Source organism: Emydura macquarii, unplaced genomic scaffold (genome assembly GCF_026122565.2).
Source record: "Emydura macquarii macquarii isolate MOO-44397 ecotype Brisbane River unplaced genomic scaffold, CSIRO-AGI_Emac_v2 contig_2371, whole genome shotgun sequence".
Lineage (NCBI taxonomy): Eukaryota > Metazoa > Chordata > Testudines > Chelidae > Emydura > Emydura macquarii.
Window position 1 is genome coordinate 14,264 of NW_027132508.1, and position 22,755 is coordinate 37,018.

Below are 22,755 nucleotides of genomic sequence, written 5' to 3' on the forward strand. Positions count from 1 at the left end.
ACCACAGAAAGACTAGGAACCTATTAATATGCCAGTTGTAGGAGAGTAAAAATTTAAAAGCTGGACAAATGGTCAGGCCTAAATTACAGGGAACGGGGTCAAGGCACGTGCAAACCTTGTTTCTGTTTATTGGTGTGAATTCTAGTTAAAGTCTGTTATCTCTCTTCTTCTCCTCCCTTCCTGGCCATCTTCGCAGGGGAGGAGTCTATCGCTATTTCTGTGCAAAGCCTTTTGGTGGGAAGAACGCATTATCTTCCTTCTCCCCCTGGCATGGCTTTACTCCAAAGAATGTTAGTGTAAAATGTATAGGTTTTAAGGTGATGTGCCTGCCCTCTGTATGGTAATTCTGTAAGCAACAAACAGGGGCGAGTATAATTATATTCATTATGTAGTTGTTAATATTCATTTTATAGGTGTCAATGTAACCAAATACGGGTCTATGGGGAGTTGCTGGAAATGTATACATTTACATACTGGTATGGATAAAAGAATTGTAAAGTAACCCCTTCGTTGCTCACTCGCGGCGTTGAGGTGGAACGAGCAGGCAATAAAGGGTTCCGTCTCCCCAATCTGCCCCCGGGACAACCTGTTTGATTATTTCTGACACCAGTAATAACACCAAACCATGATTAGACAGCAACTGCAACCTACTAATTGCACAAAAACAAGTGGAAAACAAGGGAGGACATGCAAATATTCCGCCCCCGCATCCCTCAGCAGTGCGGCCCCCAGCAGTTCTTGCTCTTCTCTCCCAGGCCAGGTGGTCTGTAGTGGGTTCCCCTCCCATGGAGAGGGTGGATCCAGGGGCCCTTCAGCCTCCTTTGACCCTGGTGCTCCAGGGAGGGCAAGGCAGATGAGCTGTCTTGTCATGTTGTTCACAGAAGGGGAGGAGGAAGTGGAAGTGGAGGCGTCTTGAACTGCTGGGCTTTTTAGTTCTCTCTCTCCTCTTTTCCCTCCCGTGAGAAGAGCGGTTGAATGCTGGGAAGGTAAGGAGGGGGCGAGAGCTGTGACTGGAAAGTGCTGGATCTCCAGAGGCACTAAACCTCTGCTGGGGATGAGATTTCCTGAGGTATGTGTAAATATGTGAGATAGGGTTCAAATGTGTAAGTCTTACAACTCAGCTGTGAGAAATGAAGTGTCTGAGATCTCCAGTCCTTCTTTTCAAGAAGTCGCCAATTCTCCACCCCAAGAGGTCTCAAAACCTCCACCTCAAGGGTTCTCCATTTCTTCATCTCAAGAAACTACCGATTTCTGATTTCTAATATTTGCGTAATCTGTACGGGAAAAGCTACAACACAATTTCACAGTAACTTGCTTCTCTCAATCTCATAAGAGCAGAAATGGAAAACAAAGAGAAATTAAAATTAAGACTCTGATGACATTACATCTTGTGCATATCTAGTGAAATAATGGCCATGTGGTGACCACTCGCCATTAAGATGTCTTCCGATGGCCAAGTAAGTTTTTAAAATATAGATAGAAGTTTGAAGTAACCACAGAGATTTGTGTTCATGAAAAAAATCCTAACGATCACCAATAACCTGCTCAAGGCTTCTGCAGCTGTTAAATAGTTTAAATTCAATGCTTTTCCAGCAAATGTGGCTCACTTGTTTTTCATATGCATTGGATTTTCTTTGGAATTTACTTTCTTATTTTTACGTGTAAGGCATTTAAAAATAAAGGCACTCTGAAACGCAACACCTGTCTCACTGGTTTGGTTTGACTTGAATGATCTCACTCAAGGAACAACACACGTAGTCGAATTCAAGGAGGGATATGGAATAACCAGAAGCTGATTACAGTGCCTTGAGCATGTGGGTTGGACTACTCTGAGGCCAGCCCAGGGGGCTGTGTTAATTTACACTGCTGGCATGTGGGAGGCAGTGTGGGCTAATGGATAGAGCACAGGGATGCAGGACACCTGGTTTTCAATCCCAGCTCTGCTATTGACCTGTTGGGTGACCTTGGGCAAGCTGCTACCTCTCTCTGTGCCTCAGTTTACCCATGTGCACAATGGGGATAGTGCTACCCGCCTCCTTTAAAAAGTGCTTTGAGATCTATGGATGGAAAGCATTACACAATAGCTAGGTGGCATTCTTATTATGGTCCCTAAGGAGAGAGATAGGTTGGAATTGGTTTTCCCCGTGCCGCAAAAGTCTTCGAGATTTCACAAAATTTTCCCATCCTGAATCAGATGAAATCTTGAAATATTTCACCAACCGAAAACCTGGGGAAAAAATTATTGCTTCAGGCCAATTAAAATGTGTCAGTCATTTCAAAACATTTTCTTTCAATTTTTGCCATTTTCAGTGTTCAATTTTTTTTCCCTTTGACAGTCGGCTCCCATTTTGAAATGAGCCTGAATGGGGTGAAAATGTCAAATTGTCAAGCTTCTCTGTGGTAGACCCTGGTCTGTACTTGTATGCCACGTTGACATGGTGTGTGCTCTGTCTATCCTCTGTGGTGGAATGGACAAGGACAAGCAGATCTCACTGAGCATGATACAGCTTAGGTTAAGAGTCTTTTAGCTCAGATTGTAGAGGCGCCTGCTCTAAAATCCAGACAGATGGAATGAGTATGCATTATATATTAATAGATCTGTAGATTTCCCATTCACATAGGCCACTGGCCCGCTGTTTCTCTTCTCTGAGGAGATCGAAATTCACTTTCCCCCTCCATTTATTTCACATACGCTCTTCCTGGAAAATTCTCAACCCTTTGGATCAATAAGCGTTCTGTGTATTTGTGGGCTGACTCAAGAATCAATGGGGCACTGTGCAGACCCCGGCTGAGATCAGCGCCCAGGTGCTGTACAGACCTCAGATTGAGAACAGGGCATGCTTTCCTGTGAAAAGTTTTAGTTTAAACAAACCCACATTTTTTCCAGGGAAATATTACAACTAGAACATGTATTTTTAACAGTTATTTTGAAATAGAGTCTGAAAAATAACTGTATGTTTTTGGAAACTAAGGCATGAAATATTAGCAGCAGAGCATACATTTTTCGAGCCAGCAAAGTTAAAGAAGACACAAAGGGGTATGAGGCAGCGAAACAGCCAAGGAAAGCAAAAACCATTCAACCTGTCCCTGAAAGAGAGAGAAAATAAAGGTGTCACTGACCAAGCGGCAGAGAGGAGAGAAAACTGCCTTTTCCCCTCTGGCTGCTACGGGTCAATTGATGCAGGCAGGGTGGCGAAAAGAGGACAGAGATGGGGATGGATTCTAAGCGGCCGGCCCATCATCAAAATCCCGGGTCTTTCACCTCTGGGAACTGTTCATTTTATTCTCTAAACCGTGCTGGAAACCGGCCGCAAGTTGTGCCGAAGAAACAACTCCCCCCCTGAGTAATGTGGATAGTTTGAAGGGGCTCTGAGGAAGGTGAAAATCTCCCTGATCCTTTGCCGAATGGGAGAAAAAAATCCCTCCACAGTGGCCCCCAAACAGGCGATCAGCTACACCCACAGCATCTGTCCAATCGAGTTCCTATTTCTGGTTTAGGATGATTAGCGTGGTGCTACTGGAACAATGCTCAAGAGTAAAACCTGGGAGCTGGGGAGTTCTGGCCAATCAGCACCTCTGTCCCCCACTGGCCAATGGGTGCTAGAGACTCCTAGGGGGCAGAGCTACCCTTAGCAAGTGTCCCCCTTCACTGCTGGCCCCATCAAGTTCCCCCACCCGTTCAGGCAGGTGGGTGGCATTTGCCAGTAATTCCAGCACTGTCAGCGTTGGACAAGCCACGCCTCTCGCCTGGGCCAATCAGAAGCTATTGTTTAGACACGTGGAAGAATTGCATTTCCCTGAACCAATCATAATGTGCCAAGAGGTATGGTTATGGGTCACTGGCCCATTTAGAAAATGCATTTCTGGAAACAAAGGAATGAAAAGCCAACCATTGTTCCTAACACAAAATCCGGCAGCCTCTAAAAAATTCGGGTTAGCTTCGTTTTTAAAGTTACGCCTAAAGGAAAACTGCTCCGAAGTCTTATTCCTTGTAAACACTAAAGAAAGCTTTGGATTTCCACACTTCAAGCAAAACACACACACGCAGGCTAATGTAAAAGAGAAACCAGCTTTTATAAAACAGCTGATAACACTTTTTATCAGACTTCCAAAACACTTTTTGTGTTTCCTAGCGTTTTAAAAACCTAAACACTGTTAAACCAAGTAAAATTTTAACAAATGAACTTATATAAGTTGAACGAGGAAAAAAGGAAAGCATGGGTCATTTTTGACAGAGATGAAAAATCCTGTAACAGAACAAAAAGACCTGTTTTTATAATCCAAGGGCTGTTTTGTGGAGAGTTAGCTAAATAAAACTGTTTAAGATACGCTGCCCTAGCCTTTCAAAATTAGCCTTAGCTTATTTTTAAAGTGACATCTACCAAAAAAAAAAAAATCAGGACATTGGATTCTGGCTGATCTGCTGACATAAAGTATCTGGAAAGCACTTAACTCAATTTTACACAATTTCCATCATTAGAATGCAACAGTCAGAGCATACGAGTAAGACTGGCCCATGGTCCGAGCTGGGCTAAGATTTTCTAAAGGGACTAGTGATTTTGGGATCCCAAATTCAAATACCTTAAAGGTGTTTGATTTCCAGAGACCAGGTGCTGTAAACTTGCAGGAAATCTATCTGTCTATCTATCTATCTATCTATCTATCTATCTATCTATCTATCTATCTATCTATCCCCCTACACACCTATCTGAGGCTTATCTGTGCCAAAACTCTTGCAGTCCTCATCAGGTATTTAATCACAAGCCCCTCTTTCTTTCTTCATTGCAAAGAAAGTTTTGAGAGTTCCCAAGCTGGCGAAAATCTTTCTTGGCAAGTTAAACTTTAGCCTGCCAGAAATCAACGCTACAATTAACGAGTCCCAAGAGTCTCATTTACGTCGTCTCAACTTCCTGAGAAGTTAGCTGTTTTCTTTAAATTTTGAAAAATTATTTCTCCAGGAGATGTATTAGCTGGTATATATCCTCCAGTGTTCCAGGTGTTTTTCTTTCCGGAAGAGAATAAGGAGCAGGCTGGATAACGTTAGCTCTAAAAAAGTTCCCAGCTTATTGTGTGAAGTGCTTTAGCGACTTACCCATTTCTGCGTGATATCTGAAGATGATACTATCCCAACTGCAAGGATTCTTAGGTTATCAGTTTATTTATTTATTTGTGTGTGTGTGTCTGAAATAGATCATTTTATTTGACTTTTTTTGTGTGTGTGTGTGTGTGAAATAGATGGTTTTATTTAATGTATCTGTTTATTTTGTGTGTAGTCTGTGTGTATGGGAAGTAGGTCATTTAATTTATTTATTTATTTGTGTATGAAAGAGATCATTTTATTTAATATGTTTATTTATTCTGAGTGTGTGACAGAGATAGTTTTATTTATTGTATTTATTGTGTGTGTGTGTGTGTGTGTGTGTGTGTGTGTGTGTGTGTGTGTGTGTGTGTGTGTGTGTGTGTGTGTGTGTGAAATAGATCATAGTTTTCTTAGCAGGTAGGACTTGTTTGTGGTTGGAAATATGGTCCTGCTTTGAGCAGGAGGTTGGACTAGATGACCTCCTGAGGTCCCTTCCAACCCTCATCTTCTCTGATTCCATGTTTCTCAGAGTGTGCATAAGTTGAAAGCTAAATTATCGATAATAGGGTTTTCCCTATTTTACATTGTGATTTCCCTTCTATTTATTTAGATTGTCGTTAGGAATTTAGGATGTCAGATTATTTCCTCAGTTAGCTGTCCACATCAGAGAACATTGTGAGAACATGCAGGGCATCATTACTGAATATCTATCTATCTATCTACCTATCTATCTATCTACCTATCTATCCCCATACACACACATCTATCCATCCATCCATCCATGCCGTACACCCCATCTATCTAATCTATCTATCTATCTATCTATCTATCTATCCCCATACACACACATCTATCCATCTATCTATCCATCCATCCATGCCGTACACCCCATCTATCTATCTATCTATCTATCTATCTATCTATCTATCTATCTATTTATCTATCTATCTATCCCCATACACACACATCTATCCATCTATCTATCCATCCATCCAGTACACCCCATCTATCTATCTATCTATCTATCTATCTATCTATCTATCTATCTATCCCCATACACACACATCTATCCATCTATCTATCCATCCATCCATGCCGTACACCCCATCTATCTATCTATCTATCTATCTATCTATCTATCTATCTATCAACTGCAATGGTATTTATTATATTATATTATACTATATTATATTATATTATATTATATTATATTATACCAGAAATGATGGTTTCTGACCTGATCATTCGGGTGGAAATATCTACTCTTTAAAGAGAAAAATGATAAATATGAACTAACCATATTACAGACATTATCATTTAGTGATCATCCCCATTAATCGTTAATGATGGTGGCGCGGGTGATATAGCCAAACGGGGACTCCAAGAAGAAACTCCAAGAAGAAATGGAGATCCAGTCCTGCTGCCAGTGAAGTTATACACAGATTTCAGTGAAAGCCATTCCCCGCCCATTAACTCCGTGTGCGCCATGTATGGCTGCTCTGCTCCTTTGTTCAGCGTTTCGTCTGAAGTTGTGCGGGGATTGGCAATCTCACAGGTAGCCAGGGAAGCCTTTGATTACCAGGAGGTGGACCAGTGAAGAGGGCAGACCCTTGGGTGGGTGCGTTCACAACAACCTAAGTGAATAAGAAGATGGTTGATGTGCTTCCTACCCCATTAGCTATGCATGGATATCCCACACAAACTTTATTGGAAGGGAACCGTTTCACTCCCACTTTGCCCTGCTGTGAACGTAGCCACAGGGATTAGGAGAATGGTGAATCAGAAGCAGGAGATTTTCACTCTTTGTTCTGCCACGATTCCTTGGTTGAACATAGGCATGTCTATAAAGGGCCCTTCAGTTGAGGTCTAAGAAGACCCAGGGGTTGGACATGGAAGCTAGACGTATTCAAACAGTAAACAAGGTGTAAGATTTTAACAGACATGGAATCAGCAGCGGGAACAAGGTACCAGTGTGTTCTCTATCACTGGCAATTTTAAAATCAGGATTGAATTTTTTTTTTCTAAAAGATCACAGAATAATAGAATATGATGGCTGGAAGGGACCTCAGGAGGTCATCTAGTCCCACCCCCTGCTCAAAGCAGGACCAACCCCAACTAAATCATCCCAGCCAGGGCTTTGTCAAGCTAGGCCTTGAAAACCTCTAAGGATGGAGATTCCACCACCTCCCTAGGTAACCCATTCCAGTGTTTCACCACCCTCCTAGTGAAAATTTTTCCCTAATATCCAACCTAGACATCCCCCACTGCAACTTGAGACCATCGCTCCTTTTTCTATCATCTATTACCATTGAGAACAGCCTACCTCCATCCTCTCCAGAACCCCCTTTCAGGTAGTTGAAGGCTACTATCAAATCCGCCCTCATTCTTCTCTTCTGCAGACTAAACAAGCCCAATTCCCTCAGCCTCTCCTCATAAGTCTTGTGCTCCAGCCCCCTAATCATTTTCATTGCCCTCCGCCAGACTCTCTCCAATTTGTCCACATCCTTCCTGTAGTGGGGGCCCCAAAACTGGACACAATACTCCAGTGTGGCCTCAACAGTGCTGAATAGGGGGGATAATCACTTCCCTCAATTTTCTGGTAATGCTCCTACTAATGCAGCCCAATATGCCATTAGCCTTCTTGGCAACAAGGACACACTGCTGACTCATATCCAGCTTCTTGTCCACTGTTACCCCCAGGTCCTTTTCTGCAGAACTGCTGGCTAGGCCGTCGGTCCCCAGTCTGTAGCAGTGCATGGGATTCTTCCGTCCTAAGTGCAGGACTCTGCGCTTGTCCTTGTTGAATCTCATCAGATTTCTTTTGGCCCAATCCTCCAATTTGACTAGGTCACTCTGTATCCTAGAACTATATCTGTTCTAGTTCAACCAGGAATTATTGCAGGCAAATACCGTGGCTTGTATTACATAGGAGGTCAGATTAGATGATCACAAGGGTCCCTTCGGGCCTTGGAATCTATGAATCTGTGATCATTCAATTCTCAGTGCCTCAGGTCCCCACCTGTAAAAAGGCAAGCAAAGGACATCTCTCAGTAAAGCAGTTTGCAATCGGGATGGAGAAACGCTAAGCAGGAACCAGTAAAAGCAGGGATGATTGTAAAAACAATGTTAAGAATAACTCCCTTGGTTTTCACTCAGGAGTTCCAGAGTCCATTGTCCTGGGTGGCGGCTTGCGATTTGCTTAAGGGCAAAGAAGGGATTTTCATCTTCAAACTCACTTGCAAACTAGCTAGTCCGACACCCCGGTAGGTAGCTAAGTGTGACCCTAAAAATCCCTGGATTCACACCCTACTCACTGTCATAATAATCTTTGTATCAAATATAGCTTGGTAGGTATCTTTTGAAAACTAATAATTCACTGATAAGTAACATTTTTGCACGATGTATGTATGTGAGCAGTATTAACCTTTACGGGTATGTGCTGGGATTAAGACTAATGTGTGTTAAACCAGGCATGCCAGGGGAAAGGGTCTGAGTTAGTACAGAAAATTCTTTCCCAGGTGTCCGACTGGTGGATCTCGCCCACATGCTCAGGGTCTAACTGATCGTCATATCTGGGGTTGGGAAGGAATTTTCCCCCAGGTCAGATTGGCAGAGACCCTGAGTTTTTTTCACCTTCCTCTGCAGCATGGGGAAAAGATCACTTGCCGGTTTAAACTATTGTAAATGGCGGATTCTCTGTAATTTGAAGTCTTTACAGCATGATATGAGGACTTCAGTAACTCAGCCAGTGGTTAGGGGTCTATTACAGGAGCAGGTGGATGAGGTTCTGTGGCCTGAAATGTGCAGGTGATCAGACTAGATGATCATGATGGTCCTTTCTGACCTTAAAGTCTATGAGTCTACCAATTCTATCCTAGACATAGGACCAGACCGGCCTTCAGGTAAAGACAATGAAAGTCCATTGTTACATATTAGGTAAACGAAGCTATTAAGCTAATAAGTGGAAGAAGAAAAAGCATGGAGCTCCCTACCAGACACCATGTTGCTTTCCTCCCAGTTTGAATAAACTTTATTTTGAGGGGTAAAACCTTAGAAGAAACTGTTGCAAGTGTTCGTTGGTCTATAAAGATGGAGGGGCTGATCCTGCAGTGATAATCCACTGATTGTATGGAGTGAGGTCATTTCTGAAAGCTAATGACATACTGGTAAGGAATAGCATCGTGAAATATCTTTATTAACCCTATATGAAGAAATATGGATACTTAATGATATTATGCTTCAAAGACTGTGGCCAAGCAGGGAGAAGCAGGTATCCTCTCAGGCAGGAGAGAAGATAGAAAACAGAATCAAAGGAAGCCCCATTTACATACAGGGGAACTAGGAAGTGAAGAATATCATAAGGTCATCCTGCCTTGAAACAAAGTAATTGAACTTGGGAAGATATCCACAAAAAAACCGAAGCCGTCTTTGGCATTATTCTCTAGACAGACACAAGGGAACAGGGCTCCAGTGAGCTGAGGAAGATGGGTCCTTCAACCAGGGGTGAGGTTTGAAGTCTCTGGGACTGAATATAGGTGAGTAACCACCTTAGGCAAAGCTCTTTCACCTAGGAAGATGAGGAAAGCCAGCCCCTTACACATCTGTGGAAGGCCCTGCCTGAGGGAATCCCAGCCGTAGTGGGAGGAAGGAAGATAGGTGAGAGAAACCACCTTGAAGACAGCCTATGCCTTGCTAAATTCAGTTTTAGACTTTTAGATGCGTATTTTCACTTTTGTTTGAGTGCAAGCCTTTGTAACTTTACTGTTTCTACTTGAATTCGTTTAAAGTCCTGTTTTCTTTTGTTGATAAATTGGTTTTACTGTTACCTAAACTCTTTAAAGGGAAGGGTGCATTTACCCCAGTCAAATTAATATGCTGTGATGATCTTTTGTGCAATGTTGGAACACACCAACCTTATTAGTTCTCTGAATTGCCCAGGGGAGGGCTGGACACTTCAGAGGACACAGTCTTGGGAAAATTCAGGAATGGGGGTGGGCTGGGGTCACCTTGCAGGTTGTAACCAAGGCTGGTGGAAGCCGGAGTGTTTCTGTAGTCAGGCTGCTGGGATCGGAGCTGCTGAAGCAGGGCTGTCTAAGCATGCAGACTGTCAGGATGTGATTTGCAGGCTGGTAGGCTGGTTGTGATCTTCCTCGGCTGGGAGCTACAGTAGTAAAACATTGTGAGGTATTCAGGCTTGCAGGGCAAGGGTGACACAACCCATCCTTGATCCAGATTGTCCTTTCCGCCCCCTGTACCTCGTAACTGGAAGTAAACTACCATTGACCCTATTTCATAGATTGGGGAGAAACTGAGTCACGGAGATATCAAAGTCTCATGGTGTCCGTGGCCCATAGTCCAGCCCCTCTCCCCTTGTTTCCTGTCTCCAACTTTAGCCCAGGTGATGTTGATTGGTGCTCTCCCTTTTTTCTGGAAGGCAACAAAGAATGGAGCTGGGCAACCAAAGCTCCGTGAGCGAATTTGTCCTGCTGGGTTTCCCACACCTGCGTCACCTGGGCCTCCTTCTGTTCTTGGTGCACCTGCTGATCTACCTCCTGACGCTTGCCGGGAATATGGTGATCATCGCCATCACCTGGGCTGACCACCGCCTCCACACCCCCATGTACTTCTTCCTCAGGAGCTTTTCCTTCCTGGAGATCTGCTTCACCAGTGTCATCGTCCCCAAGATGCTGGCCAATTTCGTCTCTGAGGACAAGACCATCTCCTTTGCTGGCTGCATCCTCCAAGCCTTTTTCTACCTCTCTCTGGGAGTCTCTGAGTTCCTTCTCTTGGCAGCCATGTCCGTGGACCGCTATGTGGCCATCTGCTACCCACTGCACTACATGGCCACCATGAGTGGGAGGATCTGCATCCTCATGGTGCTTTCTTCCTGGTTTGGTGGCTTCTTCTTCATCACTGGCCCCATTGTATTGATCTCCCGACTCTCCTTCTGCGGCCCCAACGTCCTCAACCATTTCTTCTGTGACCTGGGGCCCCTCATCAGCCTCTCCTGCTCCAGCACACGCCTGGTGGAGTCAATGGACTTCCTGGTTGCAGCCGTAGTCCTGCTGGGTTCTCTGGCGGTTACCATGGTCTCCTATTCCTACATTGTGGCTACCGTCATCCGCATTCCCTCCGTCAAAGAGCGGCGGAAGGCCTTCTCCACCTGCTCCTCGCACATCATCGTCCTGAGCATTTTCTATGGCAGCTGCATTTTCATGTACGTCCGCCCCAAGCAGCATGATGGACTGGACATCACCAAAGGGGTGGCCATCCTCAACACAATCATCACCCCCATGCTTAACCCCTTCATCTACTCACTGAGGAACAAGCTGGTCATACAGGTCTTGAAGGATGCTCTGTGCTGGAAGAAATAGAGATTGTGGACCATATGGGGAAAAGAATGACTGTGGAGGGTGGGAAGGGGGCTTAATTAATACACAAAATTGCACACAAAGTCTTTGGGATGCAAGGGAAATCAGAGAAGTGCTTAATTAATCAACTGAAATGTGCTCCAGACTTTGGTATGCACTGGAACCTGGGAGGACTTAAGTAATACACTGAAGTTTGCCCAGAACTTTGGGATGTGCCTGAGAGTAGATGTGGCTTCCAACTCCCAGCCAAGTTGGAAGAAGTTGGAGGAACAGTTCTACAGCAGAAGGCCACTAATTCAGCTAAAATTCTTCTTCAGGATTAGCTGGGCTGCCTTTTGCTATAATGCAACCTGCTCTCCCATCCTTGCCTTGCACCTGGTGAGCTTGGTTGCACTGGCCACTGGTGCAGAATAAGATAGAACCACCAAGACATGCTCAACACCTGCACTCAAACCCCACATCTTCATTTGAGGTGGCAGGGGTGACCATCAAAGATAGCACAGCTCTGGTCCTGTGCAACCCGCCATCTCTAGGCTAGGGCAGCAGTTCTGCAGAAAAGGACCTGTGGGTTACAGTGGACAATAAGATGAATATGAGTCAGCAGTGTGCCCTGATTGCCAAGAAGGCTAATGACATATTGAGCTGTATTAGTAGGAGCATTGCCAGCAGATCGAGGGAAGTGATTATTCCCCTCTATTCGGCACTGCTGAGGCCACACTTGGAGTATTGTGTCCAGTTTTGGGCTCCTCACTACCAAAAGAATGTGTACAAGTTGGAGAGAGTCCAGCGGAGGGCAACAAAAATGATTTAGGGGCTGGAGCACAAGACTTATGAGGAGAGGCTGAGGGAATTAGGCTTGTTTAGTCTGCAGAAGGAAGAATGAGGGGGGATTTGATAGCAGCCTTCAACTACCTGAAAGAGGGTTCCAGGGAGGATGGAGCTAGGCTGTTCTCAATGGTAGTAGATGACAGAACTAAGAGCAATGGTCTCAAGTTGCAGTGAGGGAGGTCTAGGTTGTATATCAGGAAAAATCATTTCCCTAAGAGTGTGGTGAAGCACTGGAATGGGTTACCTAGGGAGGTGGTGGAATCTTCATCCTTAGAGGTTTTAAAGGCTGACTTGACAAAGCCCTGGCTGGGATGATTTAGTTGGGGTGGGTCCTGCTTTGAGCAGGGGATTGGACTAGATGACCTCTGAGGTCCTTTCCAATCCTAATCTTCTATGATTTTATGGCATTCAATTGAAGATAATGGGTGAAGGAAAAATAACTCACTGATGGAATGTGTGTAATCTTTTTACCCTGCTTTTTATCCTGACTTTGTTAATATAGACCAGGTGTCCAGGGAAACAATTCCTCAAACTAATGAAAGTGTCTACAAATGTATGTTGTATAGAAAACTGGGTGATCGACGTGGGACCCTTGTTATTGGAGATGGGTTCTGTCATGGAAGAAATAATGATCCACTAAAAGAGTTTTTTAAGTCATTGAGAACTGTCGGTTGTCACAGTTGTTAGTAATAAAGATCGGGTTAGAGATTTCTTTTTACTCATTGTGATGTTCCCCTCACTGCAATCTGCACTGGTATGTAGCTGTGTCACCCCAATTCCTCACTCTTGGGCCCCAACTTACCCCGCTTTGCTGTGTGAAACACCCACTTCTGGGTCAGCCCACGCCCAGTCTCCTACCATCAGTAGTTAGACCGTCATAGAATCCTCATTGCCAGGGGATGTTGTGAAGGCCAAATTTTAACTGGATTAAAAAAAAATTAGATGAGTTCATGGAAGACAAGTTCATCAATGACTATAAGTCAAGATGGTCTGGGACGTAATCTCCAGATATCCCTAAACTTCTGCCTGCCAGAAGCTGGGAATGGGTGACGCGATGGATCACTTGATGATTGCCTGTACTGTTCATTCCCTCTGAAGCACCTGGCATTGGTCACTGTCAGAAGACAGAATACTGGGCTAGAGGGACCATTGGTCTGACCTGGTATGGTCTTTCTTATGAAAATTTTCAAACAGTTCTACTCACAACATTCAAAAGGGAAAATAAAAAGCAGCATTTCTACTTCAGGGAGGAAAAAGGAGCGTATTGAGATGGCAACTAGGGACCTGGTCATGTGATCTACTCAGACTAGGCATGACAACAGACCAGAAACCATTGAAATCGGAATGTCGACACTGTTGAATGTAAAAGAGCAAAACTAGGAAATAAGAGGTGAAATCATGAAACAAGAACTTCTAGGCTCAATATGACACTTCCCAACAGACACGTCAGAATGTGCAATTGTCTCTGAAGAAATGGGATGGAAGCCCCGTGATTTAGTGTAATTGAAAATAAATTGGATCGAACTCTAATAAACAGGGGACAATTCTGCACTGGCAAAGGAATAGTTTCTTTGGCCCATATTATTAAACATGTTTAGGCTCCTAATTCCGATGGAATCAGTAGGAATTATACTCTTAAAGGACTGAAAGAGGGAAGGAGCAAGTAGAACAGAGACTGGATGGTGAGGAAAGGGCACTACGGAGAAATGGGCTACTTGGATATGTAATGCCCTGTGGATAGTAGCGGATGTTAAGGGATGAGAAATGGGTTACTAGAGGCAAAAATCTCTTATTCTATGCCGCCTTTCATGCCCAATATATAGTATAAATGTCTCTTCCCTGCCCCACTCTCTGCTGCCCCAGTGCCCATTATACTGCATAACAATTTTCCCCATATTCTTTGTCTTCTGCTGCCCTCTAGCAGGCATTATGTGGTCATTTTGTCACCAGTTGTCTTTTTGCCACCCAATGGCTATTATAGTTCATAGATTCCTAGGCCCGCACGGGCCATTATTATCATCTAGCCTGACCTCCTGCCTGACACAGGGGTCTTTGATTTTCAACTTGGGCACCAAGCAGCCATAGCTTTCATGGCTTGTTCGGATGCGGGTCAATGTGGTCCAAAGTCAGCATGACAGGTTGAACCTGGAGGGCCGTTTGTTGGGTCAGTAATAACCTGCTTATTTTGAAAGGTTGATATTATCTAGACATTTTGCAACTCCCTGAGCGGAGCCAGAAACATGAGCTGGTCGTGTGTGGTCCATTAAAGTGTTTGTGATTTCAGGCTTCATTGGGGTGTGTTGTCCTTTATCTGTTGGATGGGAAGTTCTGGGTGGTCTTCCGTGCGTGCTGTGGCTCTATCTTAGCAGACAGCTGGACGTTTGATGCTCGCTGATACAGGAAGAGGCAAGAAAGAGGAAGTTACACTGCCAAATCAGCATCATAGGGAGCACAAGAAGTACAGCTGTGTCACAGAGAGTAGAAGGCATCAGTGTAATGGCAAGGAAAGACATGGACCGGTGTGCTCTTCATTGCCTTCTGAGTAGCAGTCAATATCGGGGTTCAGGACTAGACTGTTACATTGTGCCTTGGCTGCCAGGTGGGCGGAAGGTAGTCGAGAGTAGGAAAGAGGCCAATATAGCAAAGAATAATCACTAGAGAGGAAAGCAGAGGGTAAGGACGGATGCTGTTGTGCTGCATGATCTACACTAGGTGGCAGCAGAGTGGAAGACGTGAAAAAGAGGCCGCCATATTGAATATTGACCAACAGATGGCAGAAGAAGATAAAATAATGAGAAAATGGCAGTTACGCAGCAAAATGCCCCTGGATGAGAAATGAGTAGCTATCTTCTGAAATGCCTACTAGATGGTTGTGGTTATTGAATATTACGGAAGGGTCTTTGCACTGTAACAGCCCATCACGTTGCACAAGTGTCTTTCCAAAAAAAAAAAAAAAATGTAAATTTGCATTTCATCATTATATGAACTATTTTTCCCACTGGGAGCATTAGACTTAAATAAATAAAAATAGCTGAAATAAATCTCACTGGGTCTTGTTAACAAAATCAGCTGGGAGCTAGATTATAATGGGGGCCTTATTAAAATAGTGTGAAGGAATCATCAGAGGACACAAATCTGAGGACGTATATATTCTTTGTTTCCAAATAAGATCCTAGCCACCGCTGCTCATCCCTTCAGAGAGATGTAGGTCTCTATATTGAGAAAACCAAGGTCCTGAAGAATGATGAGAGACAAGAATCTCAGCCGTGTAACCAAAGTGCTGGCCACCAACCCCTGAGAAGTAAGAGCTTATCCAGTCAAGCCTGAGTTATCCGGCGGTTACAGGTGAGCCTCCAGTCCCATACTGCCGCACTGCATTTTATGTATCCCCTTGCAGAGCAGGAGACCCAAATGGTTTAGTGTAGGAAGCATTCGCAGTTCAATCTGTGAAGAAGATAGGAAATATCTGCATTAATTTTTGTGAACGTTATACCTCTGTCTAGATCTCTAGATCTAGATGGAGTTGGGTGCTTGTGGTGTTGCTTGTGTAAAGGCAGCAGGAACCCACAAACAGTGAGTGTAGGCAGAACTCTGATTGCCTGGTGCCCAAAGAGACACCACCAGTAATCCAGTGTGTGAAGAGTATCTGGGTCACCCTCTGAAGAAACTCATGAAACAGTCTGGCCAGATAGAGGGGCCCTTCTCTCAATCTACAGGGGATCTGCTGGCAGGTACTCTGAGTTTTGTAGCGGATAAAAAGACAAGCTATGAGCAAAGGGCTGAGGAGATCCTTGGTTGCATAAGCAGGAGAATCTCAAGCGGGAGAAAGGAGAATATATTATCTCTGCATTTGGCATTGTTGCAGCTGCTGCTTGTCCAGTTTTGGTGGCCACAATTCCAGAAGGGTGCTGAGAAATTGGAGCGGGTTCAGAAGAAGTTATGAGAATGCTGAAGGGTTAGAAAACCTGCCTTAGGTCTGGCTGACACTTAAAGTTTAGATTGACTTAGCTATGTTGCTCGGGGGAAACATCCTTGCCTTTGAGGCAAGCTGCATCTAGACTACAGGTTTGGCACCTCCAAGCTATGGAGCCATATGGTTGTCTCGGCTGTGTAGCCGAGCCTATAAAGTATAAGACTGCACGAGCTCAGTTGATTTATCTTAACAAAGAGAAGGTGAAAGGGTGACTCGATCACAGTCTCTGAGGACCTCCACGGGGGCATGGAAATGTAGCCGACAATCTAGCAGATCTGCTCTGGGAATTTTTCAGCAGGCAAAGGTGTAACAGGATTCAATGGCTGGAATTTAAAGCTAGACAAATTGAGGCTGGGAAAAAGGTGTCCATTTTTAATGGCAAAGGTAATTAAACCTTGGTACAGCTGACCTAGGGCCGGGGTGGATTCTCCATCACTGGCAACTTTTAAATCAAGATTTCTTTGAAAGGTCTCCTCTATTCCTAAGAGGAATTAATTCAGGGAAGTCCCATGGCCCGTGTTATACAGCGGGACAGATGATCACAACAATTCCTTCTCTCCTTAGAATCTATGCATCTGTGAATGAGGGATGGGGGAATAGACAATGGCTGGAGTGTTGGATTGGCTGAGAGGCTGAGGTTGCAGGGGGCAATCTATCTGTCGTCCCAGTGCCTGAAGGACTAGCTGGGGTAAGTGAAATATGCTTAAACTGGCAAGGAAAGGCTACACTTAATTACAACATGCAACTTCTTGTACCCTTTGTTCCATCTCTATGGGGTCAGCTCTTTGAGTTCTTCTCCGTTCCAGTCTGTCACGTACCCCTGGTTGAGAACCACTGGTCTAGATGGCTGGCCAGTACTGTGATCTCTCAGACCTAAGACCATCATAATGAGTCCTCGGTCTGATCTATGAGAGGATGATGATTTCGTTAAACCCGCTGCAGGAAGCCAATCGATAATTATTGACCACTATGAACTTCATTCTTCCACCTGTCTGGCATGATATGACGGAGTAAAATTTAACTCTGTTTTGTCTGACCAGCTTCAAGAGCTATTTCTCTCTTCTTCTTCTCCTCCCCCCCCCAGACATGCGCGTGGGCAAACAGAGAGAGGGGAAATGAAACAGCTGTCACACAATTCATCTTCCTAGGATTCGGGAATATCCCACAACTGCAGATCCTTCTTTTCCTGTTGTTTCTCATGATCTACATTGTGACCATGATCGGGAATATCCTTATTGTTGTGCTAGTTGTGACTGATCAGCAACTTCATACGCCCATGTACTTCTTCCTGGGGAATCTGTCCTTTTTGGAGACCGGCTACACCTCCACCACTCTTCCCCGGTTGCTGGCCAATCTCCTGACTGGGGACAGAACCATTTCAGTCCATGGCTGTATTGCACAATTTTATTTTGCCAGTTTCTTTGCAGCTACCGAGTGTTACCTCCTAGCAGTGATGTCTTACGATCGGTATTTAGCGATATGCAAACCGCTGCACTATGCTGCCTTTATGAACAGCAGATTCTGCCCCCAGCTGGCAGTTGGGTCTTGGATAAGCGGATGCCTGGCTATTATCATCATAACATTCCTTATGTTACAGTTAAATTTCTGTGGTCCCAATGAAATGGATCATTTCTTTTGTGAATCTACACAAATAATCAACCTATCCTGTAGTGACACCTACCTGATGGAGTTCGTCATTACAATCCTGGTCATTTTATTCACTCTGCCCCCATTCACAATAACCGTGGGGTCCTACGTTTGTATCATCTCCACCGTCCTGACCATCCCTTCCACCACCGGCAGGCAAAAGACATTTTCCACCTGCTCCTCACATCTCCTTATGGTGACCATATTCTACGGGACCCTGATGATGGTGTATCTGCTTCCAAAACCAACACGCTCAGAGACCTCAACAAAGTGTTCTCTATCTTCTACACAATCCTGACGCCTATGGCCAATCCTTTCATCTACAGCCTGAGGAATGAAAAGGTGAAGGAGGCGCTGAGAAAAATGGTTAATAAATGTGCAGGTTTTGCAAGAATTCCCAACTGATTTTTTTAAGCCCAAAAGGTGATGAGTACAGCTGAGGTGCTGTTTAATACTCAGGTTCTCTGTAGTCCTTATTTCTTGGTAGGTCTTTGGGAAGGTGCACTTATAACATGTGAGGAGGTGCAAAGATTTGATAGTGGAAGATCCATCAATAGCAGGATAATAGAAGATTAGGGTTGGAAGGGATCTCAGGAGGTCATCTAGTTCAACCCCGTACTCAAAGCAGGACCAACCCCAGGATCTTTACATTCCAAATAAAACCGAACTGTAGTTTACTTACTGATCATGGGAAGGAATATTTTAGCAAATTCTATACACCCAACCTAAGTGAGAATATATTAAAAAAAAAATAGCAGTTTATTCTGGAATTCTCAAATGGTTCTAAAGGAGCTACAGAGGTGTTGCACAATATTATATGCTATGAAATTCACCAACTTATTAGCACCTATATCTCACCTCTTGGCTCCCAACTCAAGATTGCTTAATCTAGGCCAATGAGATGGTTGCTCAGGTACAGAAGAGTGATGCCCTGGGTCTGAAAACAACGCCCCGAAATCCACTTATTTACCAATGTCATCTAATTCTGATATATTCTGTACAAAGTACACCGTGTTTGGTGTTATTTTAAAAGTCTCGATCTGCTAAACATTAATATCCTGTTGGTTTGTATGTGCTACCATAGTATGTGAAGTTATAAAATATTGTGGTAAATGCTGCTAGAACATGTTGCAAGGTGGGAAACTCCTACAAACAACTTTTGAAACACAACAAGGGAGGGGCCAGACAATGTTAATGGCTATCTCTCACCCATTCGAGAACAGATTCCACTAACAGGAACTGTTTACAGTGAGGACTTCACTATAGGAAGCACGTTTGCAATGGGACTTGACTGACCAATGAGGAAAAGCCACAAACTGACCAATGACCTCACATACTCACCACAGGTCACAAGCCCGATTGTTCTAGCAAGTTGAAACAGACTATAAAAGGGGGAGTGTGACATCATCACTTGGCTTCCCTCGTCCCCCCAATTCAACATCTGAAAGAGCAAGTGGAAGACAAATAAATTTGGACTGGGGGAGGGAAGTCCCAGGCAGGGAAGGCTGCCCAGCCTGCGTTTAAGAAATTGCTTGTACAGTGCACAAGGGTGAGACATTGCTAATTCAAGAGCTTGTTAGTGTGTAGAACTTAGACTGCGATCTTATGTTTATTTCATTTGGTAACTAATTTTAACCTCTTTACACTTGCCACTTTTAATCACTTAAAATATATTTTTCTGTAGTTAATAAATTTGTTTAATGTTTTACCTTAACCAGGGTGTTTTTGAGTGAAGTGTTTAGACAAACTGCTCAGTAACAAAAGCTGGTGCATGTTCTTTCCACTTTGAGTGAAGGGCAAACTGGATAATAATCTCCACTGCTCAGGCTTTTTGAACAGGGTAGATGGTATAGTTCTGTGGTCCTGGGCTGAGGATCTAGCTGGAGTTTCTCTATTCTTGGTTCGTGACTGGATGGAAAACATTCACTGAACTAAGCTGGGCATGGTCCCTGACTGTGGAGAGCCATGTAAATGCAATACCTGTCAGAGGTTTGTGGTTTTTCACACCATCAGAGTGTGAAAGGGAGTCCAAGCTGGTCAGACAAAGGGCTCAGTGGTTTCCCAGCTACCAGGCAGTACTCCAGCAGTTCTACAAACCATCACAGGAAGTATTTACAATTTACAATCCCAATTTACCGCTGCACAGTTGCCACAGAAAATCTGTGTAATTGGAATCAGATCTCCAATGCTCATGATCAGTGATCGATTGACTAGACAGTTCTTCCACCTCTCATGATTATATGCTGCCACCCTGGATCTATTCTTTAATCTCTTATGCTTTCTACTGCACAAAATATACTAAACTTGCAAACAGAAGGTAAGAACTAAGAAACAGACTTTTATTCAGAAGTGAGGAAATGTAGAAAAGTGATAAAAGAAGCAAAAGGACACAGAAGAAATATCTAGCCAAGAGAGTTCAGAACAATAAGAATAATTTTTAGAATATCTTAGGAACAAAAATAATTATGACAATGGTATTTGTCCACTACTAGGTGGAAATGGCAGAATTATCAACATTAATACAGAAAATACAGAAGTGTTCAATAAATATTTCTCTTTGGTATTTGGGGGAAAAAAACAAATGGTATGATCTCATCATATGGTGATGATATCACTCTTTTCATTCTACTGGTATCTCTGGAGGATATTAAAGAGACACTACTAAAGTTAGACATTTTTAAATCAGCAGGTCCAGACAGAATCATGGAATCATAGAAGATTTGGGTTGGAAGGGACCTCAGGAGGACATCAAAGCAGGACCAACCCCAACTAAATCATTAGCCAGGGCTTTGTCAAGCCTCACCTTAAACACCTATAAGGATGGAGTTTCCACCACCTCCCTGTGTAACCCATTCGACTGCTTCACCACCCTCCTAGTAAAAAACTTTTTCCTAATATCCAACCTACACCTCCCCCACTGAACCCAAGAGTTTTAAAAGAGCTGGCTGATTTTCTCTATGGGAAGAAAGCTAAAGTCATGCAAATTTTTAAAAAGAGTAAACAGCACCTCAGTAAGTATGGGTGTCTTAGCCTGAGATAGATCCCAAGCAAGAGAATGGAGTTGCTGATACAGGACCAGATTAATAAAGAATTAAAAGAGGTTATTGTAATTAATGCAAATCAACACGGATTGATGGAAAATAGATCCTGTCAAACAAACTTTTGATGAGATTACAAATATGGTTGATAAAGGTAATAGTGTTGATGTAATAGACTTAGATTTCTGTAAGCCATTCGACTTGGTGCTGCACAGTTAGATGAAAAAACTAGAACAACATCAAATTTGCGTGGTACACAATAAATGGATTAAAAACTGTCAACGGATAAATCTCATCATGTAATTCTAAATGGGGTATTATCTTTTTTTCTTCAGAGATAAATTATTGGCTTTACACTATTCAACTCTCAAAAACCTGGAAGAAAATTTAATATCATCACTGATGAAGTTTGCATATGACACAAAAATTGGGGGAGTGATAAATAATGTAGAGGGAGGGTTGCTGATTTAGAGCAAACAAGATGTGTTTTAACATGGCTAAATGCAAATGCATAAGTTTAGGAACATAGAATGTCAGCCATACCTACAGGATGGGGGCCTCCATCCTGGGAAACAGTGACTCTGAAAATGATTTTTGGGTTTGTGATGGATAATCAGCTGAATATGCATGATGCTGTAGCTAAAGGGGATAATGTGATCCTGGGATGCATAAATAGGGGAATCTCAAGTCGGAGCAGAGAGGTTATTTTACCTGTATATTTGGCTGGAAGGTGAACCAATGGCTGAAAGTTGAAATAAGACAAATTCAGACTGAAAATAGAGTGTAAGTTTTTAATGGTGGGAGAAGTTCACCACTGGAACAATTTTGGTTAACATTTTTCTTTTCTCTCTTTTTCAGTGAAATTAAAGCCGATTTGGTCGTCTCTTCTTAAAACCTGGAAAAAAATGTTTTTTTCCCCCATCCTTTTTCCCCTTCCTACCTTCTTTTCCAGTTTAAAAAACAAAAAAGAAAGGAAACAAGAAAAATCTATCTTTGTTGAATAGAAAAACTGAAAAAACTTCCATGAAAAATATCCCAAATAAATAGTTTCATTTGAAATTTTTTCATGGAAAATTCATAGCAATTTTGACTAGATTCAACTGCAGCTCTTTGAAAATCTTTTCATTGCCAATGTTTTGCTCGTTATTTTTTCCATCCAGGAATTTTTATCCTCCTTTTTCCCCTTCTTCCCTCTTTTTCCAGTGAAAGAAAGAAAGAAAGAAAGAAAAAGAAAAAGAAAAATCCATTTTTGTTTCATTGAAAAATTGAAAAACATCCCAAACAAATCATTTTATTTGAAATTTTTTATGGAATACTTTCAAGATGCAGTTAGCCACACAGCATAAGATCTGCAGGTCCATGCTTAATGAAAATGTGATCCTTTGTGCTATTCACTTTTACTTATTATTAAGAATCTACTAACATAGAGAAATATTAAAATACAACAGGTAAAATGCACAGAGATTATTCTTTGCTGACCTAAACCCTATCCCTTTATATCACCTGGATTTGAAACATTCTCAGAGTTTAACAATATTCTCTACCATAGTGATTCACTGTCCGAATTTCCCACCATTGCCACAAAAAAGAAAAGAAAATTAAATTGTAAATATAAGTCTTAAAACTTGAGCTTTTTGAAAAACGGTAAAGAGTTTCCGGTGAAAATTTTGGAATGAGTTTCATTCTGCAGCTTTAAAAAATAAGGGATTTTTCATGCCCCATTGAAGTTAAGGGGAGTTAAGGGGAGATTTACCGTTGACGTCTATAGGGCCACAATTTCACTGCATGGACCTTGTGCCTATAACTCAGCGAATCACC

General features: G+C 43.0%; 1 protein-coding gene and 1 pseudogene across 1 annotated transcript; both read left to right on the forward strand.

Moving 5' to 3' along the window:
* The first annotated feature begins 10,524 nt into the window (after positions 1–10,524).
* On the forward strand, positions 10,525–11,454 carry LOC137161796 (olfactory receptor 6E1-like). Its single transcript, XM_067561281.1, has one exon. The coding sequence runs from the start codon at positions 10,525–10,527 to the stop codon at positions 11,452–11,454; it is 930 nt and encodes a 309-aa protein (XP_067417382.1).
* A 1,879-nt stretch (positions 11,455–13,333) lies between these two features.
* LOC137161794 (olfactory receptor 5AR1-like) lies at positions 13,334–18,304 on the forward strand (annotated as a pseudogene).
* The last annotated feature ends 4,451 nt before the right edge of the window (positions 18,305–22,755 follow it).